The sequence below is a fragment of the Acanthisitta chloris genome, unplaced genomic scaffold (genome assembly GCF_000695815.1).
Source record: "Acanthisitta chloris isolate BGI_N310 unplaced genomic scaffold, ASM69581v1 scaffold2520, whole genome shotgun sequence".
NCBI lineage: Eukaryota > Metazoa > Chordata > Aves > Passeriformes > Acanthisittidae > Acanthisitta > Acanthisitta chloris.
The window spans coordinates 61,647-84,667 of NW_008652092.1; the positions used below are offsets into that span (position 1 = coordinate 61,647).

General features: G+C 44.7%; 1 protein-coding gene across 1 annotated transcript in view; it reads left to right on the plus strand.

Annotated features, from left to right (window-relative positions):
* The window catches only part of XKR6 (XK, Kell blood group complex subunit-related family, member 6), a 21,263-nt gene extending 1,688 nt beyond the window's left edge, over positions 1-19,575 (plus strand). The window contains exon 2 of the mRNA XM_009075854.1: positions 18,301-19,575. Within this exon, the coding sequence (XP_009074102.1) occupies positions 18,301-19,265 (965 nt within the window). The 3' untranslated portion in view covers positions 19,266-19,575. The remainder of the gene's footprint in view (positions 1-18,300) is intronic.
* Positions 19,576-23,021: the final 3,446 nt, after the last annotated feature.

Here is a 23,021-nt window from a genome sequence, read left to right on the forward strand (position 1 = left end):
CCAACCCCCTCCCGTCTTCAGCTTTGCAGCTCCTCCGCTCCTCCACCACGCCGAGCCGGCTGCGCTCTCTTCCAAGGCAGTGCACGTCCCCGCCTGCCTTCCCGAGCCCTGGAGGGCTCTTCGCCTGCCACGCTCCAGCAGCCGAGCTCTCCGGGTGCCCAGCGCATCCTCTCCCTGCCTCCCTCCCCGCCCGTGCAAGGGATGCGGTCGCGCATCTCGGGGCTGCGATGCTGATGGATGTGAGCAGCAGAGCTTGCTCAGCGCTCCTGCACTCAGGTGCAAGGGTTCCTAGTGCACCTCCATGCCAGTTCTGTCTTCCTCTTCCTCCTCCTCCTCCTCCTCCCGGCCAGTACATAATTATACGAAAGGAAATTAAATGCTGAGAGGAGCTGTTATGAAAGGGAGCATTAAAGATTTCCCTTAAAGCAGGCAGAAACCAAAGGAAGATGGATATTGTTAGGAAAGCAGTGTGTTTAAAAATCAAATCAAGTCTCTCCTGGCTCATGATGTCTACGAGAGTGTGGCTGGCACAGGAAGAGGCCAGTTCTGCCTTTAAACAGGAGCAGCATCAGCTGCATCCCTGAGGGATGCATGCTGGCAAAATGGCCCACAGCAGGGCTTATAAATCCAGGTACAGCCCCTGCTAATGTGTCCAGATTCCAGCTACTTCCATATGCTTCACAGAGGCTCTTATGGATTCATTTAGTGCCAGAGCAAGGTCGATTTACCTTTTCCTATGGCATACATCCCTCCTCCAAGACCCAATCCTCCCTGCTCTTAAGGTTGCAATACCAAGCCCAGTGCAGGAAGCCAAGCCAGGCTCCAGTTTTCCCCAAATGGGTCAGCTCATGTCTTCTTCTGTTTCAGGAGCTTTAAAAAGGGAGTTATTGGAGTGGCTATCTGGAGGCTTTGCTTTTTACTCCTAGTTCACATGTTAAGAGAGCTGTTGAAGTAAGAAGAGTGAATATACTGGAGGTCTTTACTCAAACCCAGAGCATCTCCTCCAGAGCATGGTGGCAGAGAGGACTGATCTTGTGAGGACTAGTAGCCAGGGATACCATCAGGCTAATGCTTAATTTCCTAGTTATCTTACCTATTGGGTGGATGAAGGAAAGAAAAGTATCATTATGCCTTGCAAGAACTATTTTATCCTGAAAACAACCTGTTTGAAGGGGTTGGGTGGATCCTGTTTGTTGCTCCTTCAGCACTGAAAGAACAGAGCAGTTTGACCCAAGAGTTAGCATCTCCACCAGCAGCAGAAGTGCTGGAGCAGGAATTTGAGGTCAAGACACAGCCTCAGTAAAGCCTAGGAGAGCACCCTTGGGATTTCATGAAGGTCAGGATTCATTCCTGTATCATATCCCTAGCACAAGGCAGACCAGATCCCAGCTTGGCTGCCGTTGCCTCAGGAAGAACAGAAAATAGCACAGAGAGAATAGAGGTAAGAACTCAGTGTACTCCATCAGGTGAGCGGGTCTGACCTGGAAGGGTCAGAGCCTGAGCTGGAATACTTTCTGCTGGGGCAAATGGGGTAAATGGGTCCACATCTGCTCCTGAATATCCATATGGAAGGAGCTGGTGTTGGTGGGCAGGTCCTTTTTGAGTGATTTATCTGCTATAACCACAGCTGTATGGGTCCAAAACAGAGTCAACAGAAGGTGAGAGTGGAACAATGCCTCCAAAACGTGGATCAGCCCATGTCCAGAACAGATGAAGGATGTGGGATGAGATACTCACCCTCCAGCAGCACCTTGTTCCAGAAGCTAGATGATGCATTTATACCTTTTCTTAAGGTTAGGCTAAAGGAGGTGATGGGATGCTGGAGAGGATGCAGCCCTGCCCCTTACTCACCTGTACTCTCTCCAAGATTTAGGATAAGATGGAATGAAAGGGTGTCTGTCTCTGAGACTCCTGGACAACACTGGCCAGAGGACTTCCCCTGATTTAAATATTTGCAGGGGGAAACATGATCTTAACAACAACCAAAAAGCCCAGCAACCCAGATCCTCATTTCATAATCACTCCTAGCAGATAATCCCCCTCACTTCTTGCAGAACAAACCATCCTTAACCCACTTCACCCCACAGAGGCACCGTTTTCTCTGCGCTGAATGGGAAGGAGCAGATATAACTAGCTTAAAGGTGACACCCATCCTCTAGGCAGTCAGTGAGGTGAGAAGGATTCCTGTTTTTTGGCATATATCTCCTCTTAAAGAGGTTTGCTTTCACTTAAATTTTTTCATGTGGCTACTTTAAGGCTTAATGAGATTTAGCAGAAGCTCTAACATCCTTCCACTCACGTCACAAGTTCCTTACACAAAGCTTTCCCTGGGAATCTGCCTGCATGAGGCTGCAGATTTCAGCACAGGGTCTCTCCCCAAAACAAGTCACATCTATCCACTGATGCTGTGCCCACCTCCTCTATAACTCTACTGTTGATCTGAAAGAGATTTGCAGTGTAAGCCTTCATTTTGCAAAGTCCTGCAAAAAAATTCTTGCAAGTGCACTCTACACAGCCTGCAGTAAGTTGGCTGAAGTTGCCCACATATTTAAAGAAAGGCATAACTTCAGGGGTTTTGGGGAGTCATTCTTTTAAGCAGAGTGATAGAAATTAGGCGCTAAAAGGGGTTTTAGATGTGTATTGGCTGAAGAGTTATCCTGGTGGAGTTGGCAAATCGTCTTGTCCATCCCAAAGCAAAGTCCGCACTCTACACAGCCTGCAGTAAGTTGGCTGAAGTTGCCCACATATTTAAAGAAAGGCATAACTTCAGGGGTTTTGGGGAGTCATTCTTTTAAGCAGAGTGATAGAAATTAGGCGCTAAAAGGGGTTTTAGATGTGTATTGGCTGAAGAGTTATCCTGGTGGAGTTGGCAAATCGTCTTGTCCATCCCAAAGCAAAGTCCTACTTTTATCATATCCTCACTCTTTCTGTACCATATCTGGGGACCATTTATGACCAGTACTTGTTTTTTTTTGCAGGGGCACACAAAGATGCTTTCCCCTGTCACTTAGTTTAGACTTAAGTGGTATTTGCAGGGAATTGAAGGACAAGCAGTAGGTTAGATATTGTCCTCCCTGCCCAGAGGAGCCATTCCCTATCAAGCTGAGTGAGTTTGGGATGAGTCAACCTCAAGTTAAACTCTCCTCCACTTAAGTTAGAGGATTCCTGTGTGAGTGATAATGAGTTAAGTCTAATGTGGAGATAAATTTCTCAGTTAATTTCCCCCCCTTGACAGGCAGATAGTTAACCAATAAAATATGCTGTGAATAATGGTTGTTCTGTGAGCTGCCTATGGTCTGAAATGTCCTGCTATGTTCATAGGATATATTTACAAGACAGGGAATATCTCAAGGCACCACAACTTGTTGAGGAATGGTTTGAGATCTGAAACCAAGGTCATCTCTAAAGGATTACACAGCAATGGATTACTTCTTACTCAGACCCCAAGGATCAAAGTAAACTTTTTATCTGGGACAACTGAGTTAGAAAGGGAGTTTTCAGCTTTTACTTGCTCAAAGATGTGATTTTCAAATGTCATCAATACTAGCCTGAACATAAGTGAAAAGCCTAAAATTCCCACGTCTGCACTGAAAGTGGTGAAGAGACTCATTATATTTGAAATTTCTTCTTTCATCACTTCTATCCTTCATGGAGCTCAAGAAGTTAGTGCAAGATCCTTGATGCTTGCCTGAGCCAAGCAGGTATGTCCATTGGAGAGTCCAGCAGAAATGCCACCAGCAATAGACATGCATCATCACCACTGTTTCCCTGTTAAAACAGACTTGACATGGTTTTAGTTTGGACCAGCTAATTCTGAGCCAAACAATCCCCAGGGACTGCTTGGGAGCAAACACAGAGCAGGGACCATTCCCAGCAGGCAGTTGGACATGGCCAACTTTGAGTGGTAGAAGATGGGATATGGATGGGGCTACAGCATGCCAGGCTGGAGAACAATCCCAGCAAATAAACACTTAATTCTTAGTAGAGATACAGCCACAGAGGGCTATGGGTGGAAGATGCCATGCTGCATGGAAAAGCATGTGTAGGGAGAAGTGCTTGCTGTGAGCTGTTGTTACTTGTTTTCCACAGGTGTCTTTATGTTTGGGTGTAACTAAATATATACATTCCAATGGTGCTCAAACATGAATCCAAAACCCCAAACTCAATCTCTGTGACCTCACAACACAAGATTGTCCCCATTTGTGGAGAGTTCTGTAACCAGCTTCTCATCATAAATGAACTGTGGGTCACTCTTTCTACACAGGCATCAGATTCCACAGGGCTCAGTGCAAAAAAAAGATCAACTTTGCATTTGCAGACTCTGTTTGGGATAGGTATGATCCAAACAAAATCCTCTTCCTCCAGATGCAGGAGTCTTTTTCCCTTTCTGACCAGTGTATTTTTCCTAAGATTCATCAGTAAAACTACAATGTGTGACTAAAAGAGTCTTTCCCTCAGAGACTCCTCATTCACAGGACATGGAGTAAGGACAAGGTCGACCAGAATCACACTCTGGGCTTTGGTTTGGGCTCTGAGACAGATCATGAGGAAATAAAGATACTAAAATTTTGCTATGAGGTTGAAGGCATATTCCTTTTTCTTTTCTCTCATGACATTCTTTGGGGAGTAAAGGAAATTGGAGATGTCCATCACCCAGCCCTGGTTTCCTGTGGCAGAAGAGGCATGAGCAGAAAAGCAGTTGCTCATTGCCATGTGGGCAAGGGACCCCACCAGTCATATGCTTGCTGAAGGGGCTTGGCAGGGAGGAACTGGGGTAATCTGCCTGGAAAGTTTGTCCTGATTCCACCAGTTTCCCTTTAAATATTCATCAGCAGACCAAGAAGGCACCTCACAAAGAGCTCAGATAGCTCTGAACACATAAGCAGCTCGCCTGGGAGGCCACTCATATGACTCAAGTGCTTTGCCAGACTGGGGCATATGGCTCCGTTCCTGCCTTCCCCTCCTTCTCACCAAAGCCGGATGACAGATAGCAATTTGGTGCCCTGTTTGAAACGAGTCACTGGTCTCCAGCCAATTCCCAGCAGCATCAAAAAGCCATCTCCACAGTTGGCAGTGGGCACTGAGGATGTCTTGCTCTGGCATGCTGAGAGCAGGCCAAGCCTGAGGCACTCTGGCATGGGAAAGCTTGCCCTATCATCAGCCGTATTGTCCCGCGCGGTGGGGAATGATTGGATCCAGGAGCCTTTGAAGCCAGTGACAGCTTTTTTTTTTTTTCCAATGTGCTTTGGAGTCATCCCAAAGAGGTACGTCATCCCTTAGCCCATCCCCACCTGCAGCTTCTCTGTCCACCACCTTGCCATATCTCTCGCTCTTATTTTTGGAGTGCTGATAAAAACCCCTTCTGTTCCGTACCATGTGCCACCATCACACACAGAACATGCCACAGCCAATAAAGATGAGTCACCATTCACGGGACAGCACTGGCAGGTAGCCAGTGCTGCCAATTTTAGGCCTTGTAAGACTGTGGTAATCACTGGGAAGGGGTTACATCATCAGAGCACTACACAAGCATTAGCTCATGCTATTCCCAGGAGCTGCAGACCAGGTGGGAAACTGAGGCATGGAGAGAGAGGTTTGAGTTCAGCCTGTATTGAAGAGGATCTCTATGCTGCAGGCTCCTGGGGAGTTGATGTAAAGCAGATTCCAGGCAGGAAATTAATGCTTTTTGGGGGTAATTTCATGCTGCAGGCTTTCTTGGAGGTTTGTGATCAGAGCACAGGAAAAAGTGTCTGCACCGTGCAGTGCAATTGGCTAATGAAATGCATGGAAATTCAACTCTTTTTGTCTTCAGGTTGCTCTGGTGTGCAGCTATGGGGTTCACATCAGGCATCTAGGAGACCATGCTACCTCTGGATAAACAGAGAACACATAGGCACTGGGATGTGGAAAAAATTATAGAGAAGATGCCAGGTGGGTGCTGAGCAGGAACTACTCTGTGCTTCTACTCCTGATGGATGTGAAGTAGTTCAGGCTGATGCAACTCAAAATCCCTGAGTATTGAAGAATTTTCTTTCTTCAGCAACTATTCATTGTTATTTTATGATTAGCTTGGGGTGACAGTCCTGAGTCTGGGAGTGCAGCAGATTCACTGAGTCAGTAGAAATCTCCTGAACTGACTTTTGTCCTATCTCGTGTTCTCAATGCCCTCGGTACATCCAAGTCTTCACATGGACCATCACTGGCAGGGGATATCCACCAGGCATGGCTGTATCCATAGTACAGGAGTCCATATCTGATATACATTAAGGTGCAAACAGAGGTTTGCAGTTGGGGAATGATGTGTCGTCTGATCTGTGGCTTGACACTGGCACTTGTTGCCCAGGGAGGTTGTGGCTGCCCCAACCCTGGCAGTGTTCAGAGCCAGGCTGGATGAGGCCTTGAGCAACCTGGTCTAGTGGGGAGGTGTCCCTGCCCATGGCAGGGAGAGCTGGGACTAGATGATCTGTAAGGTCTATTCCAACCCCGACAATTCTGTGATTCTATGATTCCATGATATCAGCCTGTCCTTGGGGAAAGTGATGTTCATTAATCTGTGGAAGAGGCAGCCTGGACTCCATACTCCATCCTGTACACACCAGAGAAGGTGAAAAGATCCAGGAGTCAAGCCAGGATGAGCATGAGTTAACAGGTGGTCGCTGGCATGTCGTTGAGTTCTGACTGCTACACATCACTTAGATCTTGCAGGGTGTGCAAAGCATGGGAAGAAGAGGAAGAAACAGGTTCCTGCTGTTATCCTTGGAAATCAGCGTCCCTGATGCCTTCAGCAACCCCACTGCGAGACAGCACCAGCTGCACCACATCCGTTTTTGTCACTTTGTCACTCCCCCTCACAGAAATGCTCTGCCAGACTTGCTTTATTGATGCCAGCCCTGTGTACTCTCCAGCAGTGTTGAGATGCTCCTTCTTTTCAGGACACCAGTCCCCTCCCCTGGAATTATGCTGAGGTAATTCCACTAATGGCCTCCTACACAATAACAAAGGTTTATAAACCATGAGGTTAGCAAAGTGTGCACTGCTGACACATCTCTAAACACACAGAATGAAGACCATGGCCAGTGAGTCTGAACCAAGCTGGGCTTCCTTCCTCTCCCCCATCAGGTCAAAAGCATTTCCAGAATTGGAATGAAGTTATTTCTCTAATGGCCTGCAGACTTTCTGTGTCCAGGCCAAACCATTAACCAAAGGTGGTTTGCAGGATCCATGGTTGGTGCTGTCACAGACTGTTTGAAACATTGCCTTGACGTTGTCTCGTCTCCAAGGAATTGGCTGTGGGAGCTGTGTTTATAGCAGCTCATGTTCTTTCACTAAGCCCTGGCAGAAGATGTTGCTTCCCCAATCTGGTGACAAGTCTGTTGGGTTTCGTCTATGCTAATAAACTGAAACACATCAGAACATGAGCACAGCCACCAGAACTCGGTCATCCACGTGGTTCAATTATCAGCACAGTCCTTGGCACATTTTTAGCTCCGAGCAGCTAGCACCAACCCAAACAATTCCCATGCTTGACTCAGGTGACATCACAGGCCAAGAACGATTCCCATCAAGCACTCTGGACTGGGCCTTCCTGCTTTGGAGGCTGAGACAGAATGGATGTAGCAGTCAACAGAATTAGGCTTTGCTTAGTTGCTGATCTCTCAGGAGAGGGTACCAGGTTCAAAAGCTGTCCCAGACCTGTGCTAAGGAAAAAGAGATTCTCATGGCTGCTCTCAAGCAGACAGCAGGACTCCTTGGGTTTTCCTTTCCAGCACTGATGAGCTGCTACCCTATTTTTCAGAGTATTTATTCCCACTTGCAAGATTACAGTATCCTATCAACTACTGCAAGGTAGATTTAAATTCTTCTCAATGGCTGTAGTTCTCACCTGAATTTAAAAAAAAGAATGACAGGACAGAGATACTGCAACAAATCTCAAAGGCACAGTGTTAAAATGCACATATGTATGTGTTTGTAGAGTTGAATTGTTTCATGCCAACTATCCCTACTCAGAACATAGAAACTGGTGGGAAAAGATTTGATTCTAAATGGAGCCATGTGTTGTTTTCCTTAGAAAAGGGGTTTCCCCCCTCTTTCAGTACATTCTAGTAGTTCCATAATGTGTGTTTCTCTTCTAAATGTTCCTAATGATAGAGTTCAAATATCATTAGGTCTGAAAAATCTCAGTAGAGGAGGTTTGTTATGATGCTTGCAGGATATATACTCTGCTGGATTCAGTATGCTCAAGAATCTTAGCAAAGAACTGGCCACTAAAAGTTGTACCTAAAGTGCCCTTCACAGAGAAGCAACTGTTGAATGTGCAATATGATTTTTCCTTCAAGACTAACTCCTCTTGGATTTTGCCATCTCATTCTTCCCAGTTAAAATAATCATATGTTCAAGTTCTTTCCTCCTGTTGCGCTGAGAAAGACTATTTTAAATAGCAGAGGGACAAATCTGTATCTCAGCAATCAACAGCCACACAAATGTGCACATCTAACCAAGGGGCTACAAGAGCAGCACACTCACACTTGGGTGACTTCAGTCTCTAGAGATCCATGGTAGATCCATGCTAATGGTGGTGCTTAGCTCTCCATTTCAACTGTAAAGGAATCTTAGGTTGACTTCTTTCCCATCTCAGGTGCTTGGTAAGATTTAGATGCCTCTGAGCCATGCTGGTGTCTGTGTAAGTACAAGTCTCTGCTCAGGCTACTATGATTTCTGAAATGAGGAGCCAGAGCATGAGAGGAACCAGAAAGTAGACCAAGAAATAGCAGTGGAAGTCTCTAGAGATGACTTGTACACTTCTCTCCTGGGTATGTTCCTTTCAGGTTGAACCAGCTTTCTGTGATAGATTCCGCTGCCCTGTAACACTGCCTACAAAGAGGGATTTTGCTCTGCTTGCATAGATTTAAATCCTGTCCTTGCTGGAGGTGTTGTCAGGACATCCTGGTGGAGCATTTCTAGTGAAATCTCTTGAGGTCTCTCCAGGAGCTTCACATCCTCTTGTCTGTGGCTGTTCACTTTCATGGATTCAGGTGGGGGCTCTTTTTCAGTGTGATTCTGAGGCAGTGGTTAAAATCATTCAGATTAACAGGGATTTAACTAAAAGGCTTTATAATTGCAGTGATGACTGTGCAGAGGGTATCTCGGCCTGAATAGAGTGGCAATTCATACAGCTTTTGACAAAAATAGACATGTATAAGAGTTCTCATGCTCTATTTCCAAACAACCTCAACTGTGCCTGGGAAATCCTGCCTGCTGCTTTCCAAGCACATTTCTAATGCAGAATTAGCCTAGGTGATTGATACCTGCAGAAATTTAGACCAGGCTCAGACCAGACCATCTCTTGTTTCTGTATGTGCTGAATTAGAAGACAGAGATGCAGAGAGTTGTTGGATCTCAGTGGCTCTATCAACTTCAATGCTGCCCCTGCCCACATGAGATTCAGAGATTCCTGAGATTCATGTCCTTTGAAGGATGCACTGGCAAAAGATTCATCTGGACACGGTGGGAAGATCCTGGAGAGATACTCTCACTTGTGTAGACAGCCTGAGTCCTCACTGCTGAGGTGTGAGTTACTGGGCTACATGAACCCCAATATAAGTGATAACAGCAGCTACTCTAGTTGGAAACACTGTCAAATGTAGACCCACACTGACATCAACAACACCATCAGTAAGATTAATGAGATTTCTGGTTCACCAGCCAAAAATCACAAAGGAAAGAACTGTTCTGTAACAACACCCTCAAAATAGCATCCACTGAAGTGGGACAATCTGCTTTCAATGAGAGGGAGACAGTGAATTCTTTTCTTTGCATCTTCCTAAAATTTAGAGAAAGTTTCAAAATGGAAGAGATGTTTCAAAATAAATAGCTTGATGCTATAAATAATCTCACAATAATTAATGTCGCATCAACAGGAGCTCCAAAAGTAAGACTAGTGTTGTCGTGTATGTGTGCCCCCACTCCATGATTGCCTCCAGCTTCAAGACTGAAACTATTCACCAAACTCACCCCAAATTCCTGAGTGCTCTTAGACACCTGCCATGCATTGTTCCCTCTGTAAAGTGTGTTTGTGAAGGTATAAGAAAATGGATTCACATAGTCCAGGAATCATTCTCATAAGACAGATTGGATACAGCTACTGAGAGAGTTTAATAGTATGGACATGACAGACTCTGCTAGCTGTGTTCAGGGTCAGCAAATGGTCCTGGGTCTGTTTCTCATTTGCTGGTTCATATGTCACCACAGTGACCCAGGTTCTCTCCAGGCCTGGGTTCACGTTGTCCTTCTCTTCTCTGCTGTTTGTTGTGTGCTGTTATGTAGTGGTGAACTGCTATACAGAATCAAAGATGTTGGTTAGCCAAGTGAGATGAGGCTTGTTTGAAGATCTGTGCACATACAGGGACTGACATTTCAGCTGAGTCCTACCAGAAATGTTTCAGCTCTGCCACAGGTGTCAGCAGGGTTTTTGCCTACATGAGTAGGTAAAACCTGAAATACCTGCAGTCAGCATCCCACGAAAGGGGCAAGGGTATTATGGAAAGCAAATAGTAGACTTTCATGCTGATGAGGACTGTGTGTGTACACACAAGTTGAGACTAGCCTTCTTCTCAGTGATGCAGCGGGGGGATATTGCCTTTCTGCTATCACTTTCTTGAGGATGGTGATAAGGCTGTCTGGAAGTTCAAGGAAATGCAACTTGAATATGTCCCTCTGACCAATCATGGTGCCCTTCTCTCATCAGGAGGGTGCTGGGGGGTTGTTTTACCTACTTGGTCTTCAGGGGTATAAAATCATTATGTTGAATTTGCCCGTTATGTTGGATCCATCAACTTCTGCTCTGTGGGATTGATGAGAACTACTCTGCTCATCTTGGTGCCAAGAAAGAGGTTTCCCCAGTCTACCTTCTCCTCTCTTTACCTTTCTGGACTCAAGGCTCTCCCCTGAGCTCTTGTGGGGAGTTGGTAGATGTCAAACCACTGCTACCTACTTTCCATCTTACCCATTCTTCTTGTCTGGTCATTTCGGTTTGATCCCCATCCCTGGAAGTGTTTGAGGCCAGGTTGAACAGCGCTTGGAGCAGTGTAATCTAGTGGAATGTGCCCCTGCTTATGGCAGGGAGTGGAATGAGATGATCTTTAAGCTCCCTTCTAACCAAACCATTCTATGATTCTATAATCCACACGCCAGGAAGGGTCAATGAAAAGACAGAGAGGCATTTCCAGAGTGCAACTAATCCCATGTCTCAGACAGCATTCCTTGAGTGAGAAAAACACTGAGGCACATGATGCATGGAAGGTCTTCGTTAAGAGTGTTTTAAAACAGGATGGGGAAACTTTGCCAATCCTGATGTGGTGGGTGATAGCCAACATTTTCAACAGGAGATTTGACACTCTGCTGAGAGTATTCAAGGACAATCCCAAACAAAGGGCAGATTAGCCCATTTCTGCTTGGCCTGGGGTGCTCGTGCCTCCTGCAGAAGGATCAGTCACTGGCTTGCATCCAGGAGAAGATACAAGACTAGATGGCCGCAGGGCCTGAGCTGGTTTGGCAGTGCCTGAGTTCACAGAGAAGATGAATAGGAGGAGACATGACAGAAACAGCCTAGATAATGAGAGCACAGATCAGAAAAATGTGGCTGGTCACCTCTTCCAGCAGCAGAGAAAAAGGGGCATTGGGGAGAGCTGAAAGGCAGCAGGATGAAAGGGGAAGAAAGCACGTCCTTTTGAAACACAATCCCTAGTGAACCCATGGACCTCGGTTCCTCAAGGCAGTGCTAAGACGAAGGCTGGGGGGAGGAACTAAAAAGGGATTCAGCATCTCTGGGGTCAGTGAGGAAATCTCAATTTAGCAAAAGGAAAAGGTTTTAGGAAGCAACATTTCAGGACATAAGCCAGCCTTTAACTGCCAAGGGGTGGGAGGGCAACTCTCCATGTGGGCAAGCTGTGCTGATGTTGCCTTGCTATAGACTTTGTCATGATGAAAGGTTTGGGAATGTGGATGTTCCTCTGGCATAACACTGAAGAGCCCTCCTTGTGCTAGTTTGGACATGGACTGTCCTGTATAGAAGCTGAATGCAAGCCTTATGTCAGGAAGTCCCAGTGAGATTCAGTGGAAGAAGACCTTCTGGTTATCCAGACTTACCTGGAGATTGGTCCATGAAGTAAGTTACTTGTTTCCTGCCTTTCCTAGTCACCGGCAGTTTTCTATTTTTTATGAGCTCATGACACCATGTCCTTCAGGAGTTGGGTCCTGGGGAGCACAGGACTGGGTTGCTTCTTGGAGGAAGGCCTTGAAGAGCTCCCTAGCAAAGCACCGATGATGATGATTTGAAACTCACCCTTTGCCCAATGAAACCAAAATATTTTCCATGAGAGTAGAGCAAAAGACAGGACACCAGTGTAACAGCTCTTGCCAATGTCAGGCTTTGGCTTCTCATCCCTGCTGGTCACTCCAGCTCTGAGCAGAGTATGGAGGTGTCACATAGATGTGAGGAGGCCATTCCTGGGTCAGACTTAGAAGTGATGTTCACTGTAGGTGGCACAGTGCTCATTGCCATAATGGACTGGTGGCACACTGGAGAAACTGGTAAAGGAAGTGTCCTGAAATCCTATGTGGAAAACAAATTATAAAATGGTCTATGCAGCCCTTTATTATTTGTATACTTGTAATGATTCATATTTTAACTTGTTCAAAGGGAAAAAAAAGAGGGAAAATGAAGAAAAGAAGACAAAAGTCATTCCGTCTTCTGAAAGGAAAGAAGAAAGAAAGATCAAGCATCAAAATCCAGCAGGAAACAATGAAAATCAGACCTGGAGTCTGATTCTGACCCCTTTTACTCTAATGCAAATGAATAAAACCAGATAAAAAAATCAGGAGGAGTGACTTTTAGGTACTGTTATTACAAAAGCGGGATTTGGCTCGAGCTCTGTTGTATCTAAATGCATTTTCACTCTGAGTGCATCAAAATGAAAGCCTGTTCCTCAGCTCATACTGAGCTTCAGGGAGGAACGTGCCACCCAAAGGGGAAAACACGATAACAGGGTTCACAGCACAGAGGCCTGAGCAGGCAGCGAGGGATGGGGAGGAACTGAGATGTGGCACTTGGCATTAAGAAAGTGCTGCCTCTGTGCAGGAGTTGATGGAGGGTTTTGTGTCACACTGAATATTTGCTGTCCAGCTCACCCAGGAGAAATGTTGGTATCTTCCCATTTTGTTTTAGTAGAGTCTTAAGGAGAATTAATGTCAAAAAAGAAATAGAGCACTGTTTAGGCATCATTTTCAACTTTAAAGGGACAGGCACCACAGGAAATACTTAGGGAATATGCTACAGCAACTGCATTCCAATTACTTACAGCCAACAACCTGAAGCTGGATTTGTGATGAAAACTGTACATACCCCTAGTGAAAACCTCTCTCCTCAGCTGAACAACACTGCAAGTAAGGCAAAACCAGATATATAGTTCATTTTAAATATTCATTTGTGTGTGTGTGTGTGATTTTTCTACAGCTTTTATTAGACTAGTTGTCAAACCATGTATAATTGCATAGCAGGAATAGGCCAGACAGAGAGGGATAGCTTTCCATGCACTGTTTTTATTCCTGGGCTTTAAAACCAACAATGGCGATTTAAGGGGAGTCATTGTTTTGATTCTTTCCTGTGGATGTGGATTTTTCAAAGAGCCTCATTACATATCTGAGATGACCTTTTCTTTTTCTGGACCGTCAGTAAGAACTAGAGGATGAAAACCAAACCGGGATGAAATTCAGCCTGTCGCTGTGAGCTTCAGGAGCTTCCCTTGAACTCAGAGTGGTTCAGGCTCCTCTCCTCTGGTATCAGATCACCGCTTGCATTATACTCAAATCCACTCATGTTTTCATGATCCAAAGCAACAGCTCTTGTTTCTCTTTCTCAGAAAATCTATTCCTTGGTCAGACATTCTTCTCAGAAATTTAACCTTTTATATATCAGCCTTATTTCCCACTGCTTTCCCATTTCTCTTCACCATTTACGATTGCACAGCCTCTGTGCCACGTGTGTTTACCTCTGAGGGCTGTTCATGAGCTTCCCCTGAGAAAGGCAGGATTGCCAAGGCAAGAAGTCACCATCAAGGCAGTTCAAGATGCTGAACAAATTCATCTCCAGATTCAGACACCTCAACAAAGGTGTCTCCAATGGAGGTGTCTCCATATGATGGGGAAGTCCAATCTCGTCTTGTGTTCGATGGAGATATGGGCAAGACAGCCAAAGGATCTAAAAACATCCTTCTTACAACTCTGGTTCCTTTTGCCATAATCACTAAGGAAACAACTTTTTGAGTGTCATCTAATGTCATTTGAGGTGCCCTGAGTACCCTGCCTCAGTCCAGCTCCCAGCTTAAACATGTTCTTGTCTTCTGTATGCAAGTTGCTCCACATGGAGGTCTGGAATATCCTAAGGCATCTCAAATATTGCTGGATTCCCACTTGTGATGATTGCATGAACCCTTCACTCTTTGTTGAGTAAAGTAAGAGATGTTGTTTAACCATGGACGCCCTGGAGTGAGTCTCTACAGTAGGAACTGAATCCTGTCTGAAATGCATTGACAAGGTGCACTGCGATGTGAAGGGCATCTATTCCCTGCTTTATCTTGGATTTTATACCAGACCTCGGGTAAATCCTTCAAATCTTAGTGCTTCATCTGCCAAATGGGACTTTATAGAGCTCTACCTCACTGTGCTGAATGTAGGTTAAAGATGTCTCACCATAAGGACTTCAGGGCTCATTACTAAAGGGAACTGAGGGATTCATTCTTGTGATGTGTCATTCAAGATACATTGGCTTGGCTCCTTGATGGTGCTGACTTTGACCTGTGAGTCACTCATTGCTTCCTAGCAGGCGACAGAAAAAGTTCAAGGGCTGTGGTACAGCCCACTGCAGAGAGTTTGAAGACCATCCCAGTCTATGCTAGTCTGACTTGTTATGGGCAGGTGAGATACATATCCCAAAGATGCAGCCACAGGGCTTCCAGCCCCACAGTAGTAGGCATCCTCCTGGCTTGAGAATGCCCACAGACATGTGGTAGTGCATGTGGGTATGTTCCACTCCCAAGACTAAGCACAGAGTGGGAGGAGTGGGAGTGGGTTTTTTTGAAGTGACTTTAGTTTTAACCCAACTTCATCTCTTTGATAAACAAACCTTGGAAGGGAGTTGAATCCTACTCATGCTAGATGAAGGTGCGTCACTCACCATGTGCAAAAGTGAGAGTCAAAAAAACAAGTTACTTCTCATGTGATCCAACTTTTCAGGACTTTCTGTTCAAGTTATAATTGAAGAAATCTCTATAGTTGCTTAGAAATAAGGTCTGGAGAAGTGTGTGTGTGGGGAGGGGTTGAGGAGAAAGGGAGGAAGGGATAATTTATACCATATACTCTGAGAATTGTAAATTGTGTGACAATGTCACAGGCTAGAAATCACAGGGAAAGATAGTAATGAGAAACTCATGGTCAAGATAACAAAAGTGCTGTGTCATTTAAGTTTGTATGAAATAACCAGGGAATAATGTCTGTGGCAACACAGTGAGAAGTAGTGGAGGATTCTTTTATATCACTCCGTAGCTCCTGTTGACATCCACCTACAGATCTCATCCCCTTACTCCCAGGTCCAGATCCTGCTCATCGCTAGGATGCCAAAATTCACATTTGCCACAGACTTGTGTATTTTTAAACCACAGCAGAACTATGTCAAAATGTCTAGAGATACTTCATTGCCTCCCTCAGATCTTAGTGTAAATGAGGAGACAATGAACTGTTTTGCAAGGGTAGGACTCATGCCGCCTGACTGCTGGTGCTCGCATATCCCCTCACTCCTCTGTCAAGGGATGGAGTCAGACACCTTGGGAGCATGAGTCAACCTCTCCCTGTCCCACACATGGATCTTAGGACAGGGTGAATCACTTTCTGGGGGTGTCTAGCTCTCTCTGTTGTCTTGAGGAGATGTTCAGATGACTGTCAGCAGGCAGAGTACCGCGATGTGAGTGACTCAACACACGTACTCTCAGCTCTGTGCAAGTTACAGCAAAGGCTGTGATTAGTGGAGGGTTCTGCACTGAAAACCTTACAGTGGGGAAAGCCTTTATGTGTATACTGGGGGGTGTTTCAGGTGTGTTTTATTCCTCTCTCTATTCTAGAATAAATGAGCCCAACAGAAACATTTTTTAAGTCAATGTGACACACTTGTCGCTTGTGGGTTTGTGCTGCTTGAGTTTCAGTGCACAGGTACAGCTAATGCTGTACAAGTTTCCAGTATAACTGCACTGAAATAAGAAAATAAATGACATATTTTATTCTGCTAATCATGGAAAGTTTTTAAACTGAAGAGCTGAAAGATACTTCAACAAATAGTACTTATACACACAACATAACTTAAAAATTGCTCAGCATTACTCAGCCTTCCAAAACTGTTAATTATGTGTACCGAAAATGTAACACATCTGGTAGGTTAAAAATAAATCTAATCTACATCTGTTTGGGGCTGAGGCTATTCACATTCAGAAGTTTCCATCCATTATAAGGAGAGACTGTGGGAGCTGTGCCTGTTTAGTCTAGAGAAGAGAAGACTGAGAGGGGATCTCATCAATCCTTACAAATACTTCCAAGGGATGTCAGACGATGGTGCCAGACTCTTTTCATTGGTGTTCAGAGACAGGACAAGGAGTAATGGCCATAAACTAAACAACAAGAAGTTCCACCTCAACATGAGGAAGAACCTCTTTACACTGAGGGTGTCAGAGCACTGGACAGGCTGCCCAGGAAGGTCCTGGAGTCTCCCTCTCTGGAGACATTCAAAAATTCACCTGGACATGTTCCTGCATCACCTGCTGTAGGTGACCCTGCCTTGGCAGGGGGATTGGACTAGATGATCTCCAGAGGTCCGTTCCAACCCAAACTACTCTGTGATTCTGTGGTTAGAATCCCCAAGTCCTACTTTACAGTGTTTCATGTTGAGGACTTAGAACTTGGGGAAAAATGTGATTTTCCTAAAGCTGGTGGCCTATCCGTCTTTGATAAGGCTACTGGTCTTACTGGTTTGTGGCTGTTTTTTTGAATTTGACTCTGAAATGCCAATCCACATGTGAGCCCAAAGGCAAGGTGTTCAGAGAGACTTGAGAGTTGATGGAAAGGCATAGTTTTGGTGGACCTGCAGGTTGGGAGAATTCCAGTGAGGGCAGAGATGGAGGTCTGCCATCCTTTCTGGCCATCTTCTCCATCACCTTTCCTCCACACACAGCTAGACTAGAAGGGGGGTAGTCTAACCCCACTGCACTGTGGGCACTATTTTATCCTTTGGAGAAAAGAAATTGAGTGTTGGTAGGGATGAAGAATAAGATCAGGCCCCTTTGGAATATCATGAGGTGCCTGCCCCACGTCAGGCCATAGGGGGATGAGTTGGGAGCTGAGGGTGACCTCGTGCAGGCTGTGCCCTCACTGATAGGAAAAGTCCTCAGAGTCTGAGTGCTTTGGGCACAACTAAATGCTGGAAAAGGCACCCTCAGTGGTCCCAGATAAGGCAAGGGGTGGACCAGATCCAACGGCTCTTCAGGGGGTCACATCAGGAGCAGAAAGAGACAGGGCTGGAGACACAACTGCCACTTGCATCTGTGGTTCCTCCAGGAGACAAGGCTAGAGATGAGCTACCTCCAATACAGGTCTTCAGTCCATCCTGGAAACAGGGCAGGGGATTTGCTAGAGGGATCAGATTCTTTGTTTTGGGACCCTATGTAGGATATTGATGAGTCTTGATGCTTCCTGTATTTATATATTCATCTGCAGGGGACAAAAAGCCTGCCTATTTTTCCCAAAGGCAAAGGCAAACAGGGATTCCTGAGTAAGGCAGAATCAATGGGGATGTTGCTTATATAAAAGTATTTTAGAATTTAAAGGAATCCATGCAGTTCCAGGGAATATAGACATCCTGCTCTTGTGATGGTGCATTTCAAGATAGATTCCTCTCTACAGAGAGTAAAAGTTGTGGATCCAATCAGGATGTAACAATCAGGCTGTTCCCCGTAGGGGTGGGGTGACAGAGGCAGTGGCTCATGAAGATAAGGATAATGTGTCAGAGAACTCCTGAATGCAGCATCATTTCCAATTCCTACACTGATATTTCTGTATTTCTCTCCTCCAGACTGTAAGGACAACCTGATGTGAGTTGAACCTTCAGGCTACTGAGCCTGCCTCAGATGCAATAATTTAGTGAGCAGATGATGTTTTCAACCAAACTTCCTGTCTAACTCAGTGGATCTGTGTGTCTTCCGGCAGGTGTGTCCTCTGTGGCCTCCCTGATGTCCCTGGCTTGGGTGCTAGCCTCCTATCACAAGCTTCTTCGGGACTCTAGGGACGACAAGAAGAGTATGAGCTACAGAGGGGCCCTCATCCATCTCTTCTGGCGCCTCTTCACCATCTCATCCCGAGTTATTTCTTTTGCTCTCTTTGCTTCCATCTTCCAGCTCTACTTTGGGATCTTTGTAGTGGTCCATTGGTGTGCCATGGCTTTCTGGATCATCCATGGTGGGACAGATTTCTGCATGTCTAAGTGGGAGGAGATCCTCTTCAACATGGTGGTAGGGATTGTGTACATTTTCTGCTGGTTTAATGTCAAGGAAGGGCGGACTCGATACCGAATGTTTGCGTATTACACGGTAGTGCTGACAGAAAACGCTGCCTTGACGCTCCTTTGGTATTTTTACAGAGATCCTGACACTACTGACTCATATGCCGTGCCAGCACTGTGTTGTGTCTTTCTTAGCTTTGCTGCTGGGATAGCTTTGATGCTGTTATATTATGGTGTGCTTCATCCCATGGGGCCAAGAGCTAAGATATTTGCCAGCTCCTGTTGCGCCGAGCTGCTCTGGGGCATTCCTTTGCCCCCCGATGTTGAGCCCATGGCACCCCAAACCCCTGGGTACCGGGGGGCCCAGGCTACGCCCACCAGAGCGGTCACGGAGCAACAGGAGGAACTCACAGCTGACACTTGCTTGCCCGTTTTCCAGGTGAGAGCAATGGTACCATCTACTCCATCTGGGCGACCCTACCCCCCTGAGGGGCCTCTCATTAAGATTGACATCCCAAGAAAAAGATACCCTGCATGGGATGCTCATTTTGTAGACAGGAGGTTAAGAAGAACTATCAACATCCTCCAATATGTCACCCCCACAGCTGTAGGTATTAGGTATAGAGATGGACCTCTCTTATATGAGTTGCTACAATATGAATCTTCACTTTAAAGCTCCTTAAAGCAAAAGTAAAAGAGGGGACCTTATTTTTGTTTACGGTAAACACAGATCATGAAACAAACACAAACCTTCAGATAGGCTTTCTTTCTGGTTGCTGTATGTATAAAAAAAAGGAAAAAAAAGATATTCTCTATGTTTTGTAAGTAAAAACAAAAAGAAAAACTTTTCTTTTGTTTTTTACACACAAGAAACAGTATTTCAACTTCCACACCTAGGATTCACAGGTGGAGAAGGAGGCATCTCCACATCAGTTTTATACCGTACACCAAGTGTAGAACATTATTTATGGGATTGGTGCTGATTGAAAAATAAAAAAAAAAAACAAACAAACAAACCTACAACTGCCTTATGCCCTTAGGTGCTGAGTTTCATTAAGTACTGTCACCTTTCTCATGCAAAACTCTTTGATGATTATATGCCAGGAAAAAAACCCACCCAACCAACCAACTGAAATGCAAACCTTAAAATAAAATAAAAAAAAAGAGAAAACATTTTAAAAACAAATGAATAACAGCAACAAAAAGAGAGAAATTTATGAACAAAAATCCTGTTGCTCTTATTGGATTTAGTAGAAAACAAACCCCCAAATGTCTAAAGATAAGAAAGCAAAGCCAAGACACCCCTAATGGAATTTGATTTTATCAACAGCTGAAAGACAAAATCAGGTCTGGAACTCAATTTGGCATTTATAACACCCTTGGGCCAAGCTTGTGAGCCTTGACCAAGTTGTGTTATCAACGTGATCCCACCATGGTACCACTTTCCTCGTGTAAACAGACCAGGTGCTGTGGTGGGTTTGCACCACATTAGTGTGAAAATACAGGATCTGATCTTGTTTCCAACAACTGCACATGCTAAAGCACCACTGTCTTCAGTGGAGCAAAGAGCCTGAGCCCAGAATAAGGCCTGCCACCTTGATTTCTGGAAAATAAGGAATTCTTGCAATTATAGACCAAAAACCTGATCCTAAAGTACATTTACACATGTCTAATAATGATTTCAGTAATAATAAAACTCAGCATAGTAGCAAAAAGCGAGTCAATTTAAAGGCACAATACTTGATCAGTGACTGGCAAAAGAATTTGACCTACTGTATCATTTTAAGGCTGTGAAAGGCATACATGTATTATTTGTAATCTCGTGTAAGACCTGTCATGTCTCATTCAGTGCGAGCCTTAAAGTGATTGTAAAGCATCCTTCGTTCCATTTTGGGGATTTTTGGGTTTTGATTTTTTCTTTTGTTCTGTTTTGTTTTTAAGGAAAACAAAACATGAAAATCGGGATTATAAAAACACACAAAAAAACAAACACAAACAACAACAAAACAACCAACAATCTTCTTCAAACGGTAATAACCTGTAAACTGACTCACATCTCGAGATGATTTGGTGCTTTGTATTTTTGTTGATGTTGTTGTTGTGATTTAGCTGAGAATTCTTCGACTCGGTACATGTGGGGAACTGCTGATAAAAACTGTCTCGTGTCACCCTCTACTGTAAGTACATGGCGAGAAACAACAAGCAGAGGAAATAGAAGAGTGTAGCAAGAGCATCGTGGTTTAGCTTAGCCTTCTCACCGCAAGGAGATGCTGCCACCTCCGATGATGGCAAAGCCCAGACAGTCACCTGCCGAGGGCTGTGTGGTTGTCTTGACATTTCCAAATAACCCACTCAGTGTCTGAACATTCACATCTCTTGGATTCTGTTGCTGTGCTGGAATCTCTTGTTTTCAAGTTCAATCACGGGTTTGCATCTATCCAACATCCTTTTCCGTTTCGAGAGTATTGCTCCTTTAAAGGAATCTTCCCGTTTCAGGGCATCTTTTCAATCCCACCATCCCTTGACTTGGGAGGGGAAAAAACAACAACAACAAAATGAGATATTTTTAAGTGAATGCTGTAGTATTTTCTGTGTGTAATTGCAATTTTTTATTCCAGAAATACTGTAACTGTCTAGGGTGCAGAACTCCCATGCTGATCTATTCTGAAGAGAAGATCAGCATGGGGGGGATATTTTTTAATTATGATTATGTTTTTTTTTAATTTGAGGAATCAGTTGATTTTTTTTAATTCTAATAGTATTTAATGAAAATAGTACCAATTTTATATAACAGTTTAAAGAAGCTGAATGCTTTCTTCGCCTGAATATACCTGAAGAGAAACATTTTTTTCAATCAGTGATCCTTTGCAGTGTTCTGAGAAAATATTGGGGTTTCTTCCGTTGTTTCATTTTGTTTTGTAAAGAAAACTTTTAACTGGTTTCTGTCCCTTTCCAGGAGGGCAGGACTCATTCACGCCAAACTATAGAAACACGGCAAAGTTTATATTAAGCCAAATTGTCACTGGTACTGTAATTCCCAGTCAAACTCCATTTCAGGCTAATGTTTCTGGGCTCTGATTATAACCAATGTGATGGTCACATTTTCATGCAAAGGGAGGGATTTTGTCTTGTCATCCCCTATCTAACCTCCCAGTCCCTTGTTTACTGTGCACATAAATACATATGTATATATATATATACATGAACTTATATATATTTGTGAAAAACTTTCATTTCCCTTCTCCCTTGTCTGTGTCCCATAACCAGTCCCTTCTCAAGTGTCCTACTAACATTTCACACTGTTTCTTCCCTAATTGGTACGGTGTCTCCATAAAAAGAGGTAATTTGTGAAGTGAACTTGCTGTCCCCATCTACTGAGTCATAAAAACATGGAGGTGCCCATCCTCCAGCAACAGGCCTGCATTTCTCTTCCCAGGACTTTCTTTTGACATTCTTGTAATGCTAGTGTAGACTTACTCAACTCAATTCCCTGTGTAAAGAGTCTCCTTGATCCTTCCATGAAGAACTTTCCTCTACACATCTGCATTTCACTGGCATAAGCATGAGAAAGGAATGGATGGCGAACATCCCTGCTGTTCCTCGGGGAACATTCTTCCAGGAGACAGCATCCTCATTTTCAGAAGCACCATAAGAAGGTCCCTCTCCCCAAACTTGCCAACCTCGAGGTCTGCTTTGGAGATGTGATCCCACTCCCTGCCCCACTGAACAGCTGAATCCAGCCACTTCACACCAGGACCGTGAAAGATGCCAGTGAGCCAAGACACAGCATCAGGTGTCAAGAAGGAGACCCTTCAATGTTGCCTCTCATGAGCAACTGCAGCCTTCCTTCCCTCAGGAACGGGATCTTGCTCCACACTACCACACCAACAGCCGTTCTCTCCAATCCTGTGATGGGACTGGAGGGGCAAAACACTCTAGAAGTGTCCTTACTTCTCAATACAGTGCTAATTTTTCACAACCAAACCAGCTTAACTAAGGGCTTGACACATCCCTGTTCCAAAGTCCTCCTCCTTCATGGCTCGTAGTATGGATAACAACCAAGGCAGGTGCCTCCACTGCATGTTGACTGTACCATTATGCTTAGTTGCATAAACTTTCTCCCTCTGCTGTTACTCCTTTCTTTGAAAGATATCCACTGGTGTCTTCACTTAGCAAAAGATTTCCAGTGAGAGCCTGTGTCAACCCTGAAGAACTATTTCTTTTTCAAGGACTTCATTACAGCCTTAACGTGAAACACGTGCTCTGCCACTACACCCAACAAGTTCATGGTGGACAGTTTGGGGTGGTGACCATTTCCTCTTGGGATTACCTGTGATCTTGTTGCCAAACAGCGCCTTTTGCCAAGCCAAAAGCTCAGGGGGGAAAACTACCCCCAGCTCTTTATTGGTACTAATCCCAGTGCTAAGAG